The sequence below is a fragment of the Arachis hypogaea genome, chromosome 7 (assembly GCF_003086295.3).
Source record: "Arachis hypogaea cultivar Tifrunner chromosome 7, arahy.Tifrunner.gnm2.J5K5, whole genome shotgun sequence".
Classification (NCBI taxonomy): Eukaryota; Viridiplantae; Streptophyta; class Magnoliopsida; order Fabales; family Fabaceae; genus Arachis; species Arachis hypogaea.
In genome coordinates, this window is record NC_092042.1 from 49,399,294 (window position 1) to 49,417,120 (window position 17,827).

The 17,827-nt window shown below is 36.7% G+C and overlaps 2 protein-coding genes across 2 annotated transcripts; both read right to left on the reverse strand.

Annotated features, from left to right (window-relative positions):
- Positions 1-4,752: 4,752 nt before the first annotated feature.
- Positions 4,753-5,699, reverse strand: LOC140174358 (subtilisin-like protease SBT1.3). The gene is made up of 2 exons (XM_072198803.1): positions 5,031-5,699; positions 4,753-4,932 (listed from the first exon to the last, which is right to left on the reverse strand). The coding sequence occupies exons 1-2, from the start codon at positions 5,697-5,699 to the stop codon at positions 4,753-4,755; spliced, it is 849 nt and encodes a 282-aa protein (XP_072054904.1).
- A 2,855-nt stretch (positions 5,700-8,554) lies between these two features.
- Positions 8,555-12,915, reverse strand: LOC112703032 (protein neprosin). Its single transcript, XM_025754328.3, has 7 exons — positions 12,005-12,915; positions 11,608-11,694; positions 11,198-11,452; positions 10,870-11,034; positions 10,641-10,694; positions 10,377-10,523; positions 8,555-9,605 (listed from the first exon to the last, which is right to left on the reverse strand). Exons 1-7 carry the CDS (start codon positions 12,224-12,226, stop codon positions 9,228-9,230), a joined length of 1,308 nt encoding a protein of 435 aa, XP_025610113.1. The 5' UTR covers positions 12,227-12,915; the 3' UTR covers positions 8,555-9,227.
- Positions 12,916-17,827: the final 4,912 nt, after the last annotated feature.

Here is a 17,827-nt window from a genome sequence, read left to right on the forward strand (position 1 = left end):
AATAAATGGGGACTACCAAACACGGGACCCCTTATTACAACAGTACTTATCCAAAGTTAAGGAGTTAACATCGGAGTTCCACGAAGTGACCATCCAACATATTTTCAAGAGAATAGAATGCAAGAGCTGACCTCCTTTACAAACTTGCAAGTACCAAGTCGGTCCTGGCATGTAACAGCCCAAACCACCCGTTAGCACGATATTGTCCGCTTTGGCACACAAGGCCTCACGGTTTTGCCTTTAACGATAGGGATGATAGCCGAAGCCCTCCACACTCACTCGTCAAAAAGCGTTATGATAGGGAGAGGTATCCACACCCTTATAAGGCATGCTTTGTTCCCCTCCCCAACCGATAGCACGATATTGTCTGCTTTGGCACACAAGGCCTCACGGTTTTGCCTTTGACGATAGGGATGATAGCCGAAACCCCCCACACTCACTCGTCAAAACACGTCAAGCTAAGGAGAGGTATCCACACCCTTATAAGGCATGCTTCATTCCCCTCCCTAATTGATGTGGGACCGTACAATCCACCCCCCTAAGGGAGCCCAGCGCCCTCGCTGGCACATCGATCCGAGCTCCGGCTCTGATACCATCTGTAACAGTCCAAACCACCCGCTAGTACGATATTGTTCGCTTTGGCACACAAGGCCCCACAGTTTTACCTTTAACGATAGGAATGATAGCCGAAGCCCCCCACACTCACTCGTTAAAACGCGTCATGCTAGGGAGAGGTATCCACACCCTTATAAGGCATGCTTCGTTCCCCTTCCCAACCGATGTGGGACCTTACATGGCACATAGATCACTCATCAAAGAAGTCGTCAGAACAGCAATAGTCATGACCGTGACCACGACAAACCTCACCGTATTAGACCAGCACTCTTGGACCTTCCCAATCCTCCAATACCACACCGACAAAAGCCTACCCAAGGATCTGAAGTACGTGAAGCATGTAAAGCGAGAAGCCCCTAAATACACCACAATAACCAGACAACTATACAAATGAAGACTATCACAACCCCTCCTCAAATGTATAGAACCGGGTGAAACGGAATACATACTTTGTGAAATTCACAAAGGATGCTATGGCCATCACGTTGGGGAAAAGACCCTAACCCAAAAGGTCATCCAAGCCGGATACTTCTGGCCTACTTTCATTAGAGATTCCCTCCAACTAGTCAGAAGTTGTCCAAAATGGCAAGCCAACGTCGACCTCCACCAAGCAGCTCCACACCAGCTCAGCATAATAATGGCAGATCGGCCCTTCGGAACCTAGGGAATCGACCTCGTAGGACCTTCCCCACAGCTCCTGGGCAACTTCGATATCTTATAGTCGCCATCGACTATTACACAAAATAGATCGAAACCTAGGCATTAGACACCATCACGGCCACCCAATGCTGGAAGTTCTCTAAAGGCAAGTCATAACCTGCTTTGGAATTCCCGAGATTGTAATCTCAAACAATAGGACCCAATTTACGGACAAATGATTTAAAGAGTTCTTGAAAGGACTCAGCAACTCCCAACGGTTCAGTTTGACAGAACATCCGCAAACCAACGGCCAAGTAGAATCGACCAATAAGATCATCATGAAAGGTCTCAAGAAATGACTAGACGAGGCCAAAGGTCTATGGGCTGACGAACTTGGATCCATTCTCTGGTCATACCGAACGTTCCCTCAAATCTCAACCAGAGAAACCCCCTTCTAGATTAACGTACGGCTTTGAAGCCATCATTTTGGTATAGGTCGGGGATCCTAGCCCACGGAAGACCGTGGGAGGAGACGACAAGAGCGCTGAGAAGGACCTCACAGACGAAGTCAAAAGCATAGAACACCTGTGGGAACTCGCCCTAAAACAAAGGGTAAGCCTAAGGTATAATCGCAGCGTAGTGATGCGAGACTTCAGACCAAGAGACCTCGTCTTACAATGCAACGACATTGGCTCCCCACCCCGGGGGAAGGAAAGCTCACACCTAACTGAGAGGGGCTATACTGAGTAAAAACCGTAATCGGAAAAGGAGTTTATAAGCTCGAACAGCTAAATGGACCGAGTTACCGAAATCATGGAATGCCGCGAACATACGACAATACTACACATAAGCCAAGATGGTACCTCGAGAAAATTAAAGTCATGCTCTGATTTTTTTTCTCTTTTTTTTCTTTTCTTTTCCATTAGCTTTTTCCTTTTTCATTTATCGCTACCTTTGTTTTCCTTGTCGGACACTCTTTCTTTCTCTAACGAGAGGTTTTAATGAGGCCCAACCCTTAATAAAATCATGCTTACATTTTCCTTTTAAAACTATTTTTTTCATGTTCTCGCTGAACCAACGCCATAAGTAAACGGCTACCCCCAAGGTCCAATCATCCCTGAGACCAGCACACGTATATCCAAAAAACAAGAAAATAAACACAAGTATCGAAAATGGCTCACCAAAAAGGCCTACTATTTATACATAAGTAAACTAAGCCCACCAAGAGGCCATCCAAAACATTGTTCAACAAGTTGAAAAAATGGCTTACAAAGACAGAAAAATTAAAATTGTTTCAATAAAAAAGAGTATAACACCAAAGACACGGCCAATAAACTTCTCAAATAAAATATAAAATCAGACACAGGCTACTCCAAACCACGATTTGGCCATCCTTTACAGTCTGGAAAGCTCCCATTACAAACACATCCAAACTCGGGGCCAGAACCAAGACTTGCGCCTTCAATGCATCATCGGTAGCCTTGAGGGTCGCCCGAGCATTAGCCAAAAGGCTGGCATTTCGCTTCTTCAAAGTTTCCACCTCAGCCTTCGCCGCCGTTGCCTTTGAACGGGTAGAACAGTCGCGGCCTCAACGTCGGCAGCCAGCTTCTGGGCCCTAGCGACCTAGATCGACAACTCGGTCTCTCGCTTTAACAACCTCACTATCTCAGCGCTAGCGTCCTCGGCATCCTTGGCTGCCTTTGCCCAAGCGACCTCAGCTGCCTCCAACTGCCCGTTCAGAACGATCATATTCGCCTGAGCCTGCCAAAGCTTCCCATCCAAACGGAAGGTTTGTAAAAGCGCTGACTCGGCTTTTTGGATAATAGCTGCGGATCGAAGAAGGGCACGGTAGACAGACTTGGCTTGGCCCGAAAGGAAGCAATCCTTGAAGAACTCGTCGGTACTAGGCAGCAAATGTCGGTCGATAAAATCGGGAGCATGGAAAAACCTATCCATTACACATGGAATGACCATGCCTGCACTAACCCCTCATGATGATCTCCCTCTGGCCTCGTATGTTTCTGATCAAGCTTCGGGATCGGAATCTCCAGAAGCTCATTGTCCCCGGTAACCCCCTTCTAGACGATTTCTTACGAGACCGTCTGAGAGCTCGGGACAGAAGCCGTCGAAGGGGTTGACTGAGAGGACCCCTCGACTCCAGCCTCTGGAGTCTCCACAAAAGGAAGTTTCAAGCGCTGTAAAGTTGTCAGCCCACTAGCCATCCCAACTGCAAGGCATGAGAAATAGGAAATTAAATAAGCTACATAATCGGAATACAAAACACTCAAACATAGAGAAATGAGAAAAACCTACCAATGTGAGATCTACCCGCCTTGGGATCCCCCATCACGTCACAAGGATTCAGAGGCCGATTCTCGAAGAGAGCCAACAGGACATTGGCAATCTCTTTGTTTTCGAAAGCCAGTCCCTCATAGGCCACCCTCGTCATGTAGGAAGCCCCGACACCAAATTCCAATACGGACAAATCCGGTGCTCCCCCCTCTAGCAACAACCAAAAAGGGTGACAACCCTCGACTGGTCGGAACTTGAAGTACTCTGACTTGAACCCATAAAACTAGTCCTCGAACAGGTTGAAGAGTCGGCGGTTTGTTTGGGCTTGGAAAGAAATATACCATTTCCTATGTTTTCCCTCCTTATGCAGGATGGTCAATAAGAAGAAAAACAAGAAAACTTCGACCCGAGCTGACAACTCTAAAAATTACAAACCAGCTCAAAAGTTCGAATAGCCGCCCAGCTGTTCGAATGCAGTTGAGACAGCACTGCAGAAACCCAACTTAGGAGAGATACCTGGAACTCGAAAAAGGGTAGACGAACCAATAACATAGTAAAAAAGAGGCTCATGCACCCAAATCCAGCCCGGGACATGAGGGAAATGCACGTTAAGATAGCAAACCCTTTCATTTTTCATCGGCAAGCGCCAATTCGTACCGTCCCGCCGCCTCACCGTCTAACACGGCCCTTTCATCACGGAGCCTCTGGAGGTCTCCTCATCCAACTGAGAGGGTGTGCCGGAAACATTAAACGTTACCCAGTGGTAACAATTTGGCACACCCCCCACTGGGAAGATAGGACCCGGGTTCCCTTGAACTCCCCTCTGGCGCACCATACCTATATCCAAATTAGAACTTTTTCACTGTCAGCCCACTACCTAGAAAACACATAAATAGAAAAAGGTTTAATTACTCTGCAGGTCCCTATAGTTTCACCAAATTTTCAATTAGGTCCCTATATTTTTTTTTTCAATTGGATCCCTATACGTTAATTTTTTTTAATTTAGTCCCTACCGTGACAAATTTGTTTAAAATAATAGAATATTCGGTTAAAAATGGAATATTCTCCTAATTGAGTTACAGTGCTTAATTGAGATCTCCACCATTTTTTTAAAATACCAATAATACCCTTTGCATTTTGTTCCCCAAATTAGAGAACATGACCAGCCCTGACTTAGTTTCATATGCTTCGAATTGGGTTTCTCCTCTATCGCACTCTGCTGCCGTCTTCCGTGGCGTCGTCCTTGTCCATCGCTGGGTGGTCATCGTCCGTCTGCGTCATCCTCGGGTGCTCTGCTCCGTTTGTTTGCCTTGCCCATTGTATCGCCTCGCCACGAATCGCCTTGTCACACCGCTGTTCAACTTCGTCTTGCTTTCTGGATTGGCTCTGCAACAACATGTGGCTGCTAAGGAGTTGCTATTTCTTCGATGGAGTGAGCATCATAAAAGACTAAACAAATTTATAAGGTCTATGAACTTCATAACTGAAATAGATTTATTCTCAGCAAACACCAATGAAATTGCAGGGTAGTTTAAGTCACCAGGGCTAGCTAGAGAATATGCACATGACCTGTTTGCGTATTTGCCAAAGACACCTAACTGGTTTGGAGTTAGATTCTGAGTGCATAGAAAATCAAGGTAATCTTGTGGCTTGATATCATAGACTAAACTTGGGTCTAGTGCTTTTGTGGGGTTAATATGACTGGCACCATGATCATAAGGACTTGAAGGCTTTTCAGCATTTGATACATCTTTCAGAGGCTTCATGGTGTTGTCAACAACATAAGCTATTGTCATCAGTGCAGATTTTATAGCTGCTGGACTCCATTGAGGATGCTTAGCCTTAATCAATGCAGCTACACCACTCACATGAGGGCTTGACATTGAGGTTCCAGAAACTATGCTGAACTTCACCCTCAACCCTAATGGACCAACATCTTCACTCCAAGCAACAAGAATATTCACACCAGGAGCAACCAAATCTGGCTTCAAAACTTCAAGTGAGAGGAAATTAGGCTCTCTTGATGAAGATGCTACTACTAAAGGTGAAGGCCTAATCCCTAACCTTGTTCCAAGAAATAAAAAAGTTGCGGTGGCATTTTTGTTTATTAAGACATAATTTTTGAGATTTTTTACCATCTTTCCTCTCCGCATGTTTCAGTGTTGGTGAGAATCATTCCAACCCTACCTAAATTTTTCACCACATGACCCATTTGCTCTCTTGGACAAATCCCTCTCTCACAAATCGCTATCTTCCCTTTAGGTAGACATATGAATTTTTCTTTGATCATTTTTGGCTTTTTTTTTATTGAATGTGGCATGCATTTTTCCAGGACTAAAGCAGAGCCTCTAATATACTATTTGCCTAAGAAGCCCTTGGAGGAAGATATATATGCAGGAGTTTTTCATTTTGAATTTCTGAATTTTGTTTGAATTGATTTCTTAATTTTTGCCTGTTATGAATTTTGTTAAATTTTGTGCGGGTTATGAATTTTGTTGAATATTGATTGTTATTGCTGCGATGATGTTGGTTTCTGAGGGTTCTTTTTCATTTTTTTATGTAGTGATGGAGCATTTGAATTTTACTATAGGTTGGTTCAAAAAGAAAATTGAGAAGAAATGAAAACATTGAAAAAGAGAAATATATGAGAAATAAGAAGTTAGAACCAACAGGGGTATATAAGTAATTTTATAATTTATTAACGTTTTTTTGACGTTTAACGTTAAGAGGGACTAAATTGAAAAAACAATAACGTATAGGGATCCAATTGAAAAGAAAAAAGGTATAGGGATCTAATTGAAAATTTGGTGAAACTATAGGGACCTGCAGAGTAATTAAACCATAGAAAAATTCCTACCTATATCTGAAACTACAATCAAACAAATTACCAAATCCCATTGAATCCCTGAAACCACATTAAGACGCAACAGTCTTTATTAGCATTCCCCCACCACTAAATGCAGGAATATCCACAAAAATAACAAACCAAAAAGGAAATGCAAAGAAACAAGCAAATGAAAAACACATAAATGAAATAAAACAAAAAGGGGAAGCACAGAGTAACGAAGGCACCAACCTGGTTTTCAGAAGTTGAAAGTAGGAATTGTGACAGGCGCGAAGGACAGAAATAGCACAAGTAGAAACCAACAATCCAGACGAATGCAGTGTCAAAGGAAAAGTTGCAGAAATGGTTGCATAAAGACATAAAGGAGATGACTAGGAGAAAGAAGAGGGAACGGTTGTAACAAAGGAAAATAAAAGGCCTCGAAACTTTCCAAATTGAAAAATATAAAAATGCAAGGACAAAATGGGGAAAACTCCTCCCTCACATTTAAGCGCTATTATGACGCCTAAGAAAACGCAACTGACGGGACACCCCTTCGAAAAATGAAAACGATCAGATGAAGGAGGACTCAAACCCCTCACGGACTCTCGACCTCCACCATAAACCATGGATGGTACACCATCCCCTGAGCCAGGCTCGCGGCCACACGGCGAAACGAACTCCTCCAGCGACGAGAATAAGCAAGCACCTCTCTCGCTCCAGGGGCAACTATTCCGGACTCGACCCCTAGGTTCCCTATCAGAGCAAGTTACGACTTAGTTTCTTGGGCTCAGGCCACCACCGCGGTCCAAACTGATCCACTAACCATAAATCCCTAACCAATATTCAAATTCAAACACTTCTCTTATCTTAGCCAATAAGATAAGATAAGATAAGATAACAAACTCAAACTATATAAAGGGAGTCAAGTGCTCCCTCAGGTACGTCACATACTCTCAACCCTCATCTACCTCTAAGATCCATTTTGACTTGGGCGTCAGTTGCTCCAAGAGTCCGACCCGTTGCCATTAAGACCGGCCAGTCCCCGATCCCTCTTACAACCCGTACGAGTGGCATCTTATATAAAAAATTTTAAATCTTTTCTTGTAATAAATATAAAATAAATGCATTGAAAATTTAGACTTTTTGAATTTTTAATATGAACTTTCTCAATTTATAATCTTAAAATGTGTTTTTAGGATCTAAAATAGTTAAATTTTTTTTATACCTTCTGAACACTTTAAAATATGACTACTAATTTATTATGAGACTTAAATATCCATCCATCTTAATTAATACTATATTTATTCTTATTAAATACATTGAATAAACAAAAAAGTGGAATAATAATACAGATTGCGAGTTTAGTTAGATATGTTTGTCTATTTATAAAGTTTTAAAGTTTGTTAAAATTCATTAATTACTTTCTTATTAAAATGTGTGTGTTTAACAATTATTTTGAAAAATGAATTTAAATTATATATAAAATAAAATATTCAGATATTTATATCATCTATTATCTATCACTAATTTCTGCTAAGATGGATTCCTCACAGCTCACAAGGTGCTGGATGTCACTTCTGTGTAAAATGAACATATTAAAGTTTTCTTTATTAATTTATTTCCCCTCTAAGAAATGAAATTTTTTATATGAATGAAGCTAAGAGACAAACAATGCTTAAAGTCACAAATCTTTTCACATACTTTATACATTTGTAAAATTGTAAGTCTTTCTTTTTAAAAGGTTAAAATCCACAAAGAAAAACAAATATTATATTAATAAATATTTTAATACCAAGTGATAAAGGAGAGGTGATGGTTTAACCAACCATATTAGAGGCTTTTATGAAAGAAAACGCTAGGATGCCAAACCAACATACCATACCATTGATTGAATCTCACATGGGTCCAGCATATACATTACAAGCATCGCAATAACATAAAGCTTAGTGCTCATCTTTGATTTTGTTTTATTTAAGCTCCGTCATTATATGATTAATTTCCAATAATAGTGCTATATTCATAAAAGATGTGAAGTGCCTTAATTTGGTTGGCCATGTTTCACAACATGTGCAAGAGCATACCATATACTTTGTTAATTTCCATCACAAAATAAATAAATAAAATTTTGAAGATAAAAATAAAGAGCCACCGACCAGTAATGTAACCAGCAAGAGCATAACATACATAAATGGTTTTATACATATCTTATTATTAAGACAATTTGTTTTTCAACAAATCAAGCACCGTAATAAAATAATAATAAATACATAGAAACCTTGAACTCACTTGTCACCATACTAGGAATATTCTGTTCACATTCACAACACCACCCTCAACTTTTCGCAGCTCTAGAGAGAAGAGCAAACCAAGAAACGGCACATATTTATATATGAACAAGAAAAAAGGTCAAAAAATAAAAATAAAAAGAAAAATGAAAGAAAACTTGATCCCTGTAAATCTAGAAAGCCAGTAAGCCACCAACCTTTTTTCTCCAACAATTTATTGGAGACCTTAAAAGGAGAATAATAGCTTCATAATGGACCAAAACCTAACAAGAACTAGCACAAGATACAACCTATACCAGATAAAATGAACATTAGTTTTTTTGTTTTTTCTTCAGTTATTTTTCTTCTTTTCTTTCCTTGGAGCCTATTTGATCAGTGAAAATTCATCTGTTTTATTTCCAATATCTTCTATTTTCAATAATTTTGTGAAGAAAAAATAAAACTAGTAAAAACCAATAAAATCTCATTTTCCGATTTATTTTTTCGTTCACAAAATTTTAAAAACAGAAAATAACGAAAACAAAACGTTTTCACAAACCAAACAGGTCCTTAGTCAGCGTCTTCGCAGACTAAGGGCAGTTGGGGTTTCTTCCAGGACCACCATAGTAGAAGTAATTGCCCCAATCATCAGCATTACCAGTTTTAACATTATAGCAGCTATCTTGCTCGGTGTAAATGCCTAGGTCCTTTGGAGCTCTAAGCTTGTTTTCGCCGTCGACAACCTGAATGTTCTTGAAGTAACTTGCTTTGCCAAAACCTTCATCAGGGAAATGGCCACTCCCCATTTGTGTTGAAGTATGTTGGCCATCAGACTCAGAATTCACAACTTCTCCCCCCCATTCAATCATTGAGGCACTGTCTGAGAGGTAAGAAAATAAAGATGCTGGCCAGTACCCAAGAACATGGTTGTTCCCAAATTGCATCCACCAGTTCCCTTCTTTTGGGTCCTACACAATAGTTTTTACCCTTGTAAAGAAACATCATATGGTACTATAACTCTATAGGCCTTTCTTTTGGAAACTATAAAGAAAAATTATGTTTTTATTTCTACTTGTGTAACAATAGACAAGTTCCTGGCCTCCTGGGTATTGATTCACTCTCTTATTTATTTAATGTGTATAAAAATAAAAAATATTAAATTAGTTGAGATGATGTGTGATTTATATTTTAACTAAAAGATTTTGGGTTCAAATTTTCAAAATAACAATTTTTTTTATAATGAAGGGTATTTTGGGGAAAGAAATTGAACACCAACCCTTTTAATATGCCCGTTAAAAATAGTATATATTATGATATCTCCAATTTTTTAGTTCACAATAAAATTGTGTTATGAAGCAATTATTCCTGTATTTTAAAAAATGACATTTTTTTCTATACTTTCTATTTACCTAAAATATGAGGATTGTGATTTGTGAGGATAAGTTTGTCCTTTTCTACTGTCTCAGCCCGTATTTTTTTTGTCATGGAACATACACCAAATGGGGGGCCTAAAATATTAAATTCATGGACATAAAAACCAAGGACATGCAAAATTACCAACGCATTCAGATATAATAGAGTTATTGTCAGAGATTCTCTTGATTTATAATTGAACAATGCATCTTCACATAACAGTTTAATAATTTATTTTAATATAAGTGGGGCATATTTTCATGCCAGAATGTCTATTATGAAGTGATAATATTATATATAACCAAAAAAAAAAATTGTAAATGTACCTTCCAGACCAGAATGCTAATATCATATTGGGAAGAACCATAGTTAGAAAGTGGGTAGATGCTAGCACCAAGGGCTATATCACTGTTAATTTGAATAAAGCCAGAACAGAGAAGATTGTAGCAACCAGTAGCTTGATATGCATCGCTCTGTCATGTTATTAAAAACAAAAATCAATTTCATGAAATAAATAAGAAATTTATATAGTAAAAATAATAACAAGAGAGATTAAGAAAATGGGGTTTTGCATGAATTGGAAAACTCACTGTCCAATAAGTAAAGAGCCTTGTGTTATTATCTCCATACAAATCTGGGCTAACCTGATTGATTAAGAGAGAAGAAAAAGATAAGAATAGAAAATTAAATTAGATGAAACAATGATAGAAATCGGATCATAGTTTTAAGAGAGTTCTGATTACTGAATTAGAAAAATGTGCAGGCAGAAGATAACAATGGAAAAAGGGAAATTTATTTAAATAAAATAATAATATTTACCTGCCAACCTGCTTCAATACTGTTAAGATCTTGACCAAAAGAGCCACCAAGAATCCACATTTGAGAGAGGCTAAACTCATTTGGTTGTTGAATTCTAGGGTCCCAAACGTTTATGGTTGCTTTAGCTCCATAATACTTATCTCCTTCCACATAAACTATTGCATGCTGAATTCTCCAAAAACATAAAACAAAATTAATAAATAGAAGTGACAAATAAATAAACAGCTTTCAAGAAGTGCATATAATACAGAATTCGCCTGCAATTCAGCCCATGGCTATAGCTCAGCCATGGAAGAAACTAACGAGAAATGGAGACATGGCATTATACCTGGTGACCACTTTGAGTGAGGATATCAGGAAGAGGTTTTGCACTTGGCTGAGGAAAACTCTTTTGCTTCTTCTTCCCAAATCGCTGAATTGAGCTTGCCCTCAATATGTCTTCCTTCTTAGTCCTCCGGACTGGAATCGTTCCGTCCGGGCACCTTCCGTTTTGGTGCCACAGCTGAGCCACAGGGCTGGAACTTGAGGATACTTTGCTGTCTGCCAAAATTTTCCCTTCTGGATGGAAATTCTGTGGTTTCATCTGCACACCACATAAAAAAAAGTTAAACCTCATCATTATTTTTTGAAATTCAAACAGGAACAGAATAATTCGGTCCCCACATTTGAAAATTTCGATTTGAATTGCAGAAAAGAAAAATAAAAGAGAATTAAGATAACAAAGCGATTGTTAATTGCCTGAATTTTGTGATTCTTGAGGTCAGGATGATCAAAAGCTGGCTGGTGTGACATATGAACACAGTCAATGATATCCCCATCAGGACTCTGCTTTCAATCAAAACCAAATACATAAGTTAGAAATCGCCAAAAAAAAGAAAAAGGAAAATATCACACCATTTTTTTTAAACCAATTACGTAATTCTTAACAAAACCCTGAAAAAAAAGAAGCTTATTGAGAGAATCTCCATCACAACCACCAATGACAGACATTATAAGAAAGAAAAAAGCTCCGTTAAACGACAGTTACTCCATTTTGCAAATATCAATGACAACACAGTAATGCATAATCAAGATTAGAAAGTTGTAAGGCGAATTTTCATTCTTCTTTTTTTTTTCTTCTATAATTTCTCTTTACCTTGATGGACTTAACAGGAGGCTTGTTCAAATTCTTCAAATGGTTCTGAACATTAAGCTTCTGACTGGAACCGCCGCCACCACTTCCACCACCGGTGGTGGCGGTGGTGGCTCTGCCACCAGAAACCAAAGGCACCAAAAGCAAGGAGAAAAAGAAGCAGAGCTGCACAATATTGTGAATTCCCAACTTGGCAGCCATTCCAGCTTCCAAATCCAAAAGCATGCAAATTTAATATCAAATTCTCCCAAAATGGGTATTTAACTCACACACTCACATTCACTAACTCAGAGGCCACAAAACCCCAAAATAAACAAATGTATATCCTACTAATATTAATTATTTTTATTGTTTATAGTAACACACTTACACAAAAACGAAAAAGGAGAATATAGTAAAAAGGCGCAATTAAATTAAATGGCCTTAAAAACTAGTATATGATGGGTTGTTAAAACAGCAACCTCCCTTTTCTTTAATATGAATAGAATTTCTAGCTCTTTCTATCTTCCCTTCTGCTTATCCTGCGCACCCCACTCACACACAAATCACGATACAAACAAAACATGCACTTTGACACAATGACACTGAGTGAGTGAGTGTGAGAGGAAGAGGGCCCTTTTGTATTCCAATATATTTCTATAATTTATTTATGTTTATATATGAATAAGTTGAATATTCTTTTTCCTTTTTTCTTTTATCCCCCCTCCCCCCTGTTTCTCTGTTCTGTTACTTATTTTGTAGTTTTGTTACTCAGAAGACAACAAAATAAACTGCCGACGCTTGGAATGGAAAAGACCCAGAGACGAGAGAAGAGGAGAGGTGAGAGAAATGGAGCGAAGGGCATTATTGGAATATAAAGAAAGTGAGGAAGAGAGAGAATAACGAAAGTATGTGGAAATGTATGGTGGCGTTGTGGAGTGACATGGTACCATACTTTTCAAGTTTTCATATTTTATTTTTTTTAAAAAAAAAAATAGAGAACTTCGAATTCGCGAACGAGTATAGAAAAATTATATTATTTGAGTTATAATTTATTAGTCAAATTTTTATATTTTTGAGAAAAATAAAAATAAAAAATAAATATTTAATTATTTTTTAATTAAGATGCCAAAATAAATTTAGTTAATATGTATTTTAAAGATATATATTAAAATTATTAATTAAAAAATTGTATAAAATGTGATTTTTAATGGAATTATTGTGTAATTATTAAAAAAATATTTAAAATTTTCTATAAATATAATTTTAATTCGTGTCTTAAAAATATATTAGCTAAATTTTAATAAATTAAGTTTACCTATTATGTATTTTAAAGGTACATATTAAGATTATAAAATAAATTTTTTTATTAAAAATATAAAAAATTTAAATTTTTTATGTATTTATTTTATATTCAATAAATAAAAATATTTAAAATTTTTTATTGATGATAAATTTATCATATGTGCTAAGAGTACATATTAACTATACCTAAAATTTATATATGATAAAAATTATAAATTTAATAATAATTAATTTATTATTTTATAATTTTATTAGTTTTTTAGAATTCAAATTAGTGAGTCTGTAGAGTGAGAAAGTCCCTTTGTGGCTATGCAGTGTAGTTAGTAGTTACTACTTGTTTCCCGCTATTACTAGAGTGCTGGTGACACGGTGTTTGGATGGAGTTACTGAAATGCCCTTGGGTTCACGGGATCACAGTTATTTTCCCTAGTCACTCGCTATCTGTCTTTGTTTTGTTCTATTGTCTCTCGTATTCTTAGCTATGGAAGGGATAAGTCGATAAGATTTATACTTTGGACAAGTTAAAAAAGGCTGAATTTGAATTTTGTTTTCACCGTAAAGTGAAGAGGGTTTTTGTGAATAAAATGGTAGAAAAAAAGCCGCAACTAAACTTTAGTGGGTTAAAGGAATTTGAACTCGTAACTACAGAGACCAACAAAATTAATTATTTAAAAATCTGAAGTTATAACCATTTGTAACAATCTTACTTCACTAATGATTAGTGAGCAAATTATTATTTGTAGAGTTTAATTTTTATACACAGTGTAGTGTGTGTTTGGATTAAAATTTATAAATGGGAGTTTGCATAAAATTGATTTTGCAAATTTGATCTTAATGAAAAGTAAGTTTGTGTTAAAGTAATTTATATTTGGCAATCTTTATATCAAAATGAATTATAATAAAATAAATGTTGTTTAAGTTACACTATTCAAAATCACTTTTAAATAAAAATTACTAAAATAAATATCAACTTAAATAATTTTTGTATATTATCTTATCATTTTAATTTAAATATTTAATTAATTTTATAATAAAATTAATATTTATATACTAAAATAAAAATAACATATAAAAATTGGCAAAATATATTTTTAGTCAAAACTAACAAAATATAAATTTTAGAGAGTACTAAGAATAATAAAAAAATTAAATATTTACCTTGGTAGTGATTGAAATAAATCAAAAAAAATTTGATGATATTTTTTATATAGTATATTTTCAGTACTCTTAGTACTCTTTTTTAGTATGTTATATTTTTGTTTTTATTATTATTATTTACGATTAATTTTTTGTTTAATTTACTTTACCTAATAGGATTAATAAATTATATTATAAAAAGATAATAAAAAATAATACAAAAAAATCACAATTATAAAAATGTATAATGTCAAACAAATAATTAACAAAAAATAATAAATAATAAATAATAGAAAAAGAGAGTTCATATAAACAGAAATAATAAGAATTTTATAAGTAATACAATAACATGCTTAAAGGATAAAGTTGGTAAAATCTATCTACTTAATATACTAAAACTGGATTTTTCCCTAACTAATGAAGGTGAGGTGTCGATCTCTCGTGACTCCGTTTTTCCTCCAAAATGAATGCATTTTTTTCTATTCTAAATTATTTTATAAAAAATATATTAATTATAATTATATTATAATTAATATTTAATGAATAATACATAATTATACTAATTTAGAAACATATCTTCATTATAATTATATCAAATCAGTATTTAATGCATTATTAAACTAGTTATCAATTATTTATCAATTGAAAATACTTTTAATAATAATAATAATAATAATAATAATAATAATAATAATAATAATAATAATAATAATAATAATAATAATAATAATAATAATGATATGATAATGGCACCGATCGTGTTAATCATGATAAGGATATTTGATTCTAATCATAAAATGATCAAATCTTATTATATTAATAACGCATATTGATTTTAAACATTTTTAGTCATTTTAATTATATTAATTTTAAAAATATTGATATAATTCTAATTCTTATTCATTATCCAATAAACTCCGCCTATGTTACACTTGCGGTACATAGCCGGTCCCAAACCCGGATAAGGGAGGAGGGTTGTGTTAGGTCTTCGACAACCAACATAAAAATATAGTCGAACCCCCATGACATGAATCAAAGACATTATTGCGCTAAAGCTAGGTCGTTGCTTGGAAGCAACGCACCGTATGGCTCGAGTACGGTGTCAAAGTAAGAGCCGCTGCATCGGTGTCCGGATGTAGTGTTAAATGAGCAAGGGTTCTCGCATTTTCATGAACGGACGAGGGTAAATAAGCTAGTTCACAAAGTAAAAGGTAAAGGTCGAAGCGACAAAAGGTTGAGATTTGGGACATGGAACATAGGCACTCTAACAGGAAAGTCCATGGAGGTGATGGACACTATGACAAGGAGGAAGATTAACATTATGTGCCTACAAGAAACAAAATGGGTTGGTGCAAAGGCTAGGGAGTTGGATACTTCTGGTTTCAAACTTTGGTATATAGGAAAGGTGAAGAATAGGAATGGAGTTGGAATAATTGTGGATAAGCAGTGGAAGAAGGACGTAGTGGATGTCAAGAGGGTGGGAGATCGGATCATCTCTATCAAACTTGTGGTGAAGGGAGATGCTTTCCATGTGATTAGCGCCTATGCACCGCAAGTGGGTTCGGACGAACAACACAAGATAAGATTTTGGGAGGATCTAGAGAGTTTGGTTCAAGACATACCTTTGGGAGATAAGATTTTCTTAGGAGGAGATTTAAATGGCCATGTTGGGAGAGAAGTGACTGGATATGGGAGTATTCACGGAGGCCATGGTTTCGGGGTAAAACTATTTTAGACTTTTCCTCAACCTTTGATCTTCTCATCGCAAATACATGTTTTAAAAAGAGAGACGAACATCTTATAACCTATAAGAGTGGCATGACAAGCTCTCAAATCGACTTCTTCTTGTTGAGGAGAGTCGACTGGAAATTTTGCATTAATTGTAAAATTATCCCGGGAGAGTTTGACAACACAACATAGGGTGCTCGTCATGGATTTTCGCGTTGAGCAAAAGTTGAGGAAAAGACATCATACGAAAAACCCAAGGATGAGGTGGTGGCGGATGAAAGGTGAGGAACAAAGAAGCTTCCTAAGACGGGTAAGAGAAGAGGCAAAGTGGGATGGGAATGGAAGCGCGAAAGAGATGTGGAGGGAGATGGCAGAAGTTATTAGAAGAACAGCAAAAGAAAGTTTTGGTAAATCTAAAGGAATAGGACCAAGAGACAAGGAGTCCTGGTGGTGGAATACGAGTATACAAGAAAAGATAAAGATAAAAAGGGAATGCTTTAAAGAGTGGTCTTTACGCCGCAATGCAGATAACTGGAAAAAATATAAGGCGGCTAAGAAAGAGACAAAAGTGGCTGTAAATGAAGCAAGAACAAGAGCATATGAGGGTCTCTACCAGTCTTTGGGCACGAAAGAAGGAGAAAAAGGTATATATAGAATCGCAAAGAGCCGGGAAAGAAGAACGAGAGATTTGGATCAGGTTAAGTGCATAAAGGATAAGGATAGAGAGGTGTTGGCTCAAGAGGAGAAGATTAATGAAAGGTGGAAGAGTTACTTCTACAAGTTATTTAATGAGGGATAGAAGACTCTTTCAAGCCTTGGTCAATTATGCACCAGGGAAGAAGATCAAAACTTTGACTACTATCGAAGGATTCGAGAATTCGAGGTAAAAGATGCTCTAAAGCAGATGAAAAATGGCAGGGTAGTAGGACCTGATAATATCCCGATTGAGGTTTGGAAGGGTCTTGGAGAAAAAAGCATCAACTGGTTAACTAGGCTTTTTAATGAGATTTTAAGGTCAAAGAAGATGCCTGATGAGTGGAGAAAGAGCACCTTGGTACCTATCTACAAGAATAAGGGGGATATACAAAGTTGTGAAAACTATAGAGGGATTAAGCTTATGAGTCATACTATGAAGTTATGGGAAAAGGTGATAGAACGGAGGTTGAGAAAAGAGACACAAGTAACAGAGAACCAATTTAAATTTATGTCAGGTAGATCTACCACTGAAGCGATATACCTATTAAGAAGGATAATGGAGAGGTATCGTAGTAATAAAAGGGATCTACATATGGTGTTTATTGATTTGGAAAAAGCGTATGATAGGATACCAATGGAGGTCTTATGGAAGGTTTTAGAAAAGAGGAGAGTAAGGATCGCATATATTCGGGCAATTAAAGACATGTATGATAGGGTCACAACTAGTGTGAAGACTCAAGGTGGTGTGATAGAGGAATTCCCTATTGGTATAGGATTGTACCAGGGATCATCCTTAAGTCCATATTTTTTCACATTAGTCTTGGAAGTACTCACAGAGCACATCCAAGAGCCTGTGCCATGGTGCATGCTTTTTGCCGATGATATCGTCCTTATGGGAGAGTCAAGGGAATACCTAAATAAGAAGTTGGAGTTATGGAGAGAAGCTTTAAAAGTGTATGGTCTGCGCATAAGCCGTAGCAT

What these genes read in the sequence shown, in the direction of transcription:
- LOC140174358 (XM_072198803.1), bottom strand. Translation starts at nt 5,699, where the DNA reads ATGCGGAGAGGAAAGATGGTAAAAAATCTCAAAAATTATGTCTTAATA. An exon ending in CTGAGAATAAATCTATTTCA is followed by an intron (nt 4,933 to 5,030) that starts GTTATGAAGTTC and finishes ATGTTGTTGCAG; the next exon opens with AGCCAATCCAGAAAGCAAGA.
- LOC112703032 (XM_025754328.3), bottom strand. Translation starts at nt 12,226, where the DNA reads ATGCTTTTGGATTTGGAAGCTGGAATGGCTGCCAAGTTGGGAATTCAC. An exon ending in GTATTGAAGCAGGTTGGCAG is followed by an intron (nt 10,695 to 10,869) that starts GTAAATATTATT and finishes TTAATCAATCAG; the next exon opens with GTTAGCCCAGATTTGTATGG. An exon ending in GGCTCTTTACTTATTGGACA is followed by an intron (nt 10,524 to 10,640) that starts GTGAGTTTTCCA and finishes ATAACATGACAG; the next exon opens with AGCGATGCATATCAAGCTAC.